Genomic DNA, 7344 nt, shown 5'->3' with positions numbered 1-7344 from the left:
GTCACGTGTCCGGAAGTACGTCTCCGAAAGGGGGGATATGATTGGACGTCGAGCTTTGATGTGCGGCAGGAAAAGTGTCCGACTTGCAACTGCTACGAAATAAACGACAACTCAATCAAATCCGGTTTTTCATTTTATTCTTACTTTCTTTCCATTTAACGTGACCGAACAAAATTAGAATCAAATCATTCAAATTGTCAATTGTCTCTCAGAAGCTGCGTGGTGGAAATGCTAACTTTTTATAGCTGCTAAACTAGGCTCTCACTGACGGACACGCCGCCATATTCAAACTCCATTGGAATTAGCCAGTTTGCTTGAGCAGCAGGGATGCTGGCGTTGCTGTGGCAACACAGGCCCATCTTCTCCACACCCCAAATTGCTTTCACACATCTGCACACGCCAGCTCATTGCAGCCGGTTCAATGACACACGTACAGTGTCTATATTTCGAAGTGATGGAGATGCTTAACACGTACATGTAATTGATTTATTGCAGGAAATAAGTAGAGCACTAATGCTATTTACTATCTGTCGCCATTGGAAAATAGATTTGTGAATACATTTTGTAAGAAAGAATATAACAGAAATAAGTGTCGTTCGTCCTTCATTATAAATTGGTAAATGTGAAACTCAAGCGGGGTAAAAAAGCATACACTTGAGGGCAACCTATTAATGAACATCATGGGACATAAACTACTCAGTATACTAGTCTAATGTGATATAATTAAGTATAATTATTTGTGGAAGATTACAAAATGGTCAAATTTGAATAAAAACGTACAAGTCCAGGTTAAAAACCTTTTTTTCCCCCACATGCTTATGATTGAGCATTTTAGAGCGTTTCCATTTCTTAAATGAGCTTCCTTGGACTACTTTTAATTTTAGTAAGCAGTCTTCTAATTTTCTGTACTTTGTTTTTAAATGTTTTTAATCATGTAAAGGACACTGAGTTACCTTGTCTATGAAATGTGCTCTATATATGTAAAAAAAAAAATAAAATGCCTTGCCTTAATCAAATAACTTTTATTTAAAAAAAAAAAAAAAAAAAAAGCAAATAAAAGCCTACCCTCTAAACATCTTTGCACATCAATTGTGATTATTTGTGGAAAGTTTTTTAAAGTCCAAACAACTAACAATAAATACAAATATATTTAATAAATTGACCCGTTTCTCAAAAAGATAGATTTCGTGACTAAAAGTCCTCAAATTGTTGAACATAAACGTAAAAACATGATTAAATAAAATTGACCAAAGCATGCAATAAATATTCAATAGAAAATTTAAGGCCTACACTTTGATAGTCACGTTATCCTTAACTGCTACTTTCTGCAGTTCGGTAAATAAATGCAACCCACCATTACTTCGTTTTAAATTTTCTTTTACATTTAACCATCTTTTGAGTATAGAAAAGCTACATAAAACCAACAAAATTGTCATTATTATTACATGAAGAGCAACAACAACAACACAAAACAAAACACAGAGATTTCTCTTAATTGATGAATTTTTATTACATCAAGTGGGTTTATGTAAAAGTGGTAAAGGAGGGAAACATCGCCATAGCAACAATAATGCACCTGGTTCACAGGAAGCGTGTGTTATGTACTGTATACAGCATGTGTGTGCTTTTAAGGTCTTCCAGAGTGCAAGATGACAAACGCGTTATAGGAATAATGTAGTGATAATTAAGATGGTACATTATTGTGGAAGCATCCCTCACACACAGTGGCTAGAAAAGCTCTACACACCCTTATTCAAATGGCAGGCATTTGTAATGTTTAAAAAAAAAAAAAAAAAAAAAAGAAAAAAAAAATGTTCGCGCACAAAACATTTTTCCACTAGAAATGGCAAGAAAAGCTTACCATCATCTGAACTTGGGGTTAATCAGAGGCACTTTAAATTGTGGCAGGTGTGTGCTGACTCGCATTCTACACAAGTTCAAATGTGAGCGGTTAATTCCCAACACAGACACACCGTTATAGGAGGGTGTGCACACTTGTGCAACCGCATTACCTCAGTTTATTTTTTGCTGGTTATAGGCCACACAGATGGTGGGAAATGTTTTGAAGTGAGTTCTCTCTGTCTCATTTTTTTATAGCACAAAAACCTGGCATTTGACCAGGGGTGCGTAGACTTTTGATATCCACTGCACACATATACAGTACTCTCATGGCATTTACCAATCCCAACAGGACAGGAAGCATTCCGATTGGTCCGCTGATTGCTCCACCGTGCGCACTTTGGAAACATGTAAGTCCACATGCTGAATGTATGGAACACGCGTGTACATGCTGTCATCCTTGATTCAAGTTCACAGAAGATCCTAAAGGAATCATCCAGGTTGGTTTTGTTTTATTGTTTTTTTTTTTGTTTTTTTGTTTTTTTTGGGGTGGGGTGGGGGTCTGTGATTTGGCACTTGAATTGTCAACTTTACAAAGAGCAGTGCACATCACAGCGGAGGAGGACACGGTATAAGAACAAAATAAAAATAAAAAAAAAGGGGGGGGGGGGGGGGGGGGAAACGGGTGTATCTTCATCCGTTTCCTTGATTCAAGGAAGAAAAACAAAACAGAGGGACGCCATTGTCTCTACAGAAAGGTTGGGAGAGAACTCAGCAAAATGGTGGGATTTTACAATCGTTTTCCTCACGGTACATACGCCGTCTGTCTACCAGGCTTCAGACCTCCAAGACCACCTAGTGAGTCCCCGGCAAGCCAACAAGAAGAAGAAGAAGAGCAGGAAGATGAAGAGAGCAGATTAGAAACAACATGCAAGTAAATCTAACAGGACACGCCGGAGCAGAGGTTTCCCCAAACTGTGCCTCAGCGACCCAACATGGCTGACCAATTGGTTGGCCAACGGCGTTTTGATCCATATTGCTTAACAATTCATGGTCTGGAGATTATTTATATATATTACGTCAATGCTACGGAAATCTAAATTATTCAAGCCCCATCGTAAATGACATCGACTCGAATGGATTGTTTTGCTTTGTTGGTTTATGGCTAAATGGAAAAAAATGAATTAAAAAAAAAAAAAAAAAAAGGAAGTTAGATTTTTTTTTATACTTCTTACCCTTTTTATTTTGGATTAATTATTTTATTAATATTTTTTACATCTGTTTTGTTTATTTCTAAGGAACAGCCCTAATGGTCAATTTAAATCAGGCATGTTTCCTTGGTCAATCTGACCTTGGCATTTTTCTGGGTCAAAACTTAAACAACTCAAAATGACCCAGGCATGTTTAGAGGTCAATGTGATGCATGCATGTTTCCTGGTTCAGTTTGACCTGGGCAAGCTTCCTAGGTCAATTTGAGTTGTTTAAGTTTCCAAGGTCAAATTGACCCGGGCATGTTTTCTGGGTCAGTTTGACTTTTTTGTGTTTTTGTTGATGTGTTTTTGTTGATGTTTTTAACACTCCTTTACGTTCTCAGGAACAACAATTATGTTCCTGGGTCAATTTGACCCAAAGCATGTTTAATAAAAAATTGTCCTAAATTTGAAAAAATTAAAGTTTATACAACATCTCAATCAATATTTAGTGCATTAACTCCCACTATTTAAATCACAGGTGTCCAAATCAAGGCCCACCAAATCATTTGCGTCAAAATCGTGGAATGTAGTAAATAATAACATTAAGCTATTTCAAACATTTTTGTTACCAAACCCCTTTTTCCGATTTCAAAAGTAGTAATCCAACGATTTGTTGTGTATATTTAATACCACGATGAGGTGATGACACAGTTATATGGCTTCACAGTCGATACGGCCCTCTGAGGAAAACCGTCCCAACTATGTGGCCCGCGACAAAATATAAGTTTAGCGCCACCGATTTAAATCAACATAGGAAGCGTTCATAAATTTGGGCGTGAAGATGGGGGGGACAAAAAAGTTTGGGAAAACCTTCACTGGAAAGACACACAGGAAGTGACGATGAAGATTGGGGAAAATACAGGGAGTAGAAGCCAGCCGGGAACTACATGCGTTGTCATGGCAACAAGTAGGAAGCAGGACAGGTAGGTGCAAAATTTTTTTTTTTTTTTTTTTTTTTTACAAAATAAAAAAAAACAGTCTGCATTTGGGGGTGGTTCGCAGGGAAGATGGATGACATCGGTTACATCCCGCCTGAGGTTCCCATGGAAACAAGCACCCCACCTTCCCCCCCATCCCTGCACGCGTTCACTCACCACGCGTGGGGCTTAGCACTCGCCACTTCTGCTTTCTGACTTTCTGCCCTCCACATCTGTGGGATAAAGCAACGTCGTTACACACACAAACACACACTGAAATCCGAGCGAGAGGGAATAAATAAGCGCGTAGAAGTAGTAGCACAGCAAAGAGCGCTCGTCTACGATAACTTAATATGTACAAGAGTGTCATCTTGACACTCACTTTCTTTATTAAAAAAAACAAAAACAAAAAAAACTGTTACAAGTATGCTGCGGGTCAAATTGACCCGTTTCACACACAAAAAAATTTTAAATGTAAAAGAATTTTGGGGATGCAATTCCTCTGCTAGTCTCATGTTCGTTATTTTTAGTGTACAGTGGTACCTCCACTCACGAGTGACCAGACTTATGAGTTTTAAGAAACGAGCCGTCACGCGATTTGAGAGTACAGATTTTACAAACGCTGGATGGTGGCGGAAAACATCACAACAAGCTGAAGATAATTGTTCAAACCTGACGGACGTCTGCTAGTTTAATGCCAACACCTAATGGGAAACGCCATATACAGGCTAACGAAACTAGCATTGATGTTGTAGTACTTATAACCCTTTGATTAACGACCATATAAACACAAACGGTGTAGCAACATGCGAAGAGGCTACAACAATCTCACAGGCACATATTTATTTTCTGCAAAAAAACTAATATTACTGCAGTTTACCAAGTCACATAGTTGCAGCAGTCTTCTTTATGTACTCTATGGCTGTAGTATACTGCCCCCTGGTGGCTAAGGCACACCAGACGCAGTAGCAGCACAGTGAATTAAAGCATGAAGTTGTTTGTCTCTGTTACTGTTAATTTCCTTACAAGTGTTTGAGTTACCAGTTGTGGTAACGTAATAAATTAATCTCGCAAGTCAAGACACCACTGTACTTTCTCCAAATATATCTTTGAACCTATCACCAAAATATTTGATGGAAATTTCTAGCAACAAATGTCATTGATTTTTTTTCCCCCCATATTCTTTTGTTTGACGACATGAATGGTGGCCTAAGAAGCCCACTTTCCAGAGGAAATAATATACATAGACAACCAGCATCATGGCTGCACTCGCTTTCATTGTTAATGGCTCCTTTCTTTTCTTTCATGGTCACTTTCACTCGAGCCACCTATGCAACTTTCCCGAAGCAGCACAGGGGTGGGCAACCGAAGGGCCGCCAAATGCTCAGAATGTAGAACAATAACATTTGTCCCATCATATTTTTGGGGGCCCTTGAAAAATGTGAGCGGTCACCCACCCCTGCACCAATCCCACTAAACAAGAATTCCATTTTCCAGAGGAAATCACAAACAAACCTGCCTCATCCCTGTACTCACTTTCATTCATAATAACTCTGTCAATAACCTCTTCAATAATAATTTGTTCCATTTTTTTTTTTTTTTTGCGCCCTCGGACGACTTTGAACAGTCGCCCACCCTCACAAGAGTCCGACCGAAGAAGTAGTCCGCTTTTCCAAGGGAGTCACAGACACAAAGAAACATACAGGAAACCATGTGTAGTGTACAAAAAAGAAGGAAAGGAAGGAAAGAAATAAACAAAACAAAAAACAAAAAAAAAAAAAAAAAAAGCCATTTCGATCTCAGTGATCCAATTGGTGCTTGCAGCCACAAACAGCAAGTGGAGTGTCAACACAGTCGTACCTTGACTCAAGACTTTCATGCGTTCTGTGACAAAAATACAAATACAATACAAATAACGTAAGGAAATAAACTGCTTTCACGCTACATACTGTACTACTGTAGTGTTTGTGTTTTGGCTGTGTGTTTTTAAGGGGCGTGGCCTAGTGAGGAGTTGAAGTCGGGCTGGTCGGTTATTTCAGTGTGAGTTGTGGCCTACAGCAGCTCTTTGTGAGTATTCTCATTTTGTAACTGTCCCATTAAATAACAGTGCATCTCCTCCTGTGGCTCTCCTTGCCCACACGTGTGGGGACACACACAACTCAAGTTGGGGCACTCATGAATCAAGGTACCACTGTATTACTGTATTACGAATATTAATGCGACATTCATTTGATTTTTTAGTTATTTTTGGGTTGGAGTCATAATCCTTCATGTGTCATGTGCTGGTGGGTAGAGGCTATCAACTGGAGCATCCTGTTCATAGTCGGTCATTTCAGGTGAAATCAATTGTGGACGGCGAGAAATGTATAAAAACAACAGAAACTTGGGGGGGAAAAAAAGGAGGAAAAAAAAAAAAAAAATACAACTGAAAACCAACACCAGGGGACCACCAGAACAAGAGAAAAAGACCCCCCCCCCCCCCCAACACACACACACACACACGTCAGCGGGCCAGAACCTCCCCCTCCATCACACACACCCGTACTCGAACCACAACGACTGGTTCTCCCCCGCGTCCAAATGCTCGGCCCCGGACCCCGCCGGGGCGTCCGATTGGCTCGGCTGGTAAGAGGCGACGGGGGGTCCGCTGATGTTGCTGACGAGGGTGGGGTTGAGGGAGAGGAAGGGGAGGCTTTTGCCCGCCGACTCGCTGAAGATGGAGTCCATGAAGACCGATTCGACGGTGAAGGAGGGACCCAGGAAAGACTCGAGGGCGGGGAGGTCGGCTTCGTCCGAGCCGGGGCACGGTGAGCTGAGGGACTTTGGCAAGGGGGCGCTACTAGAGGGTCCCTTCAGGGTGTACTCACTGGGTGCGGGCGGGGCTCGGACCCCGTCGACGGACACGGGCTGCCGGCTGTCCTTGGAGAGCATGTCGTGGATGCTGGTGCGCCGCGAGCTGCCCTCGGCCGTGGAGATGACGCTACTGGCGCGGGGCAGGGTGGCCGCCGACCCGGAGGCCGACGCCCGGTCCAGACGCTCCGATACAGACGTGGCCCGGGCCTGGGCGGACAGGCCGGGCCGGGCCGAGCCCCTCACCCGGGTGCTCTCCGCCTTCCGCAGGCTGGGGCGGCCCGGTTGTCCCGAGCAGCGGGGCGGGCGGTCGGCGGAGACGGTTGCCGCTTTGCCGCTGGACGAGCGCAGGATACCGCGGCCCCGGGCGGCGGGCCGATCCTTCTGCACGCGCTCAGAAGAAACTGGGAGGCGGGGGGAGTCCACGGTGAGGTTTTCCTGACTGCCCGACTACATGGGACACACAGGAAGGAATCAGGGGAGTT

At 42.5% G+C, this 7344-nt stretch overlaps 1 protein-coding gene across 6 annotated transcripts in view; it reads right to left on the bottom strand.

Annotated features, from left to right (window-relative positions):
• Positions 1-1524: 1524 nt before the first annotated feature.
• Positions 1525-7344, bottom strand: part of LOC133409520 (girdin-like) — a 72058-nt gene continuing 66238 nt past the window's right edge. For 5 of the 6 annotated variants that reach the window (XM_061689633.1, XM_061689635.1, XM_061689634.1 and 2 more), the window contains one exon: positions 6508-7309. In XM_061689633.1, the coding sequence (XP_061545617.1) occupies positions 6539-7309 (771 nt within the window). In that variant the 3' untranslated portion in view covers positions 6508-6538. Of the gene's footprint in view, positions 2695-4186; positions 4243-6507; positions 7310-7344 lie in introns of those variants that run through there. The other variant, XM_061689638.1, reaches the window with a different exon arrangement.

This window comes from Phycodurus eques, chromosome 11, assembly GCF_024500275.1.
Source record: "Phycodurus eques isolate BA_2022a chromosome 11, UOR_Pequ_1.1, whole genome shotgun sequence".
In the NCBI taxonomy this organism is placed as follows: Eukaryota; Metazoa; Chordata; class Actinopteri; order Syngnathiformes; family Syngnathidae; genus Phycodurus; species Phycodurus eques.
The sequence above is the reverse complement of the archived record's forward strand: the minus strand, read 5'-3'. Positions and strand labels throughout refer to the sequence as shown.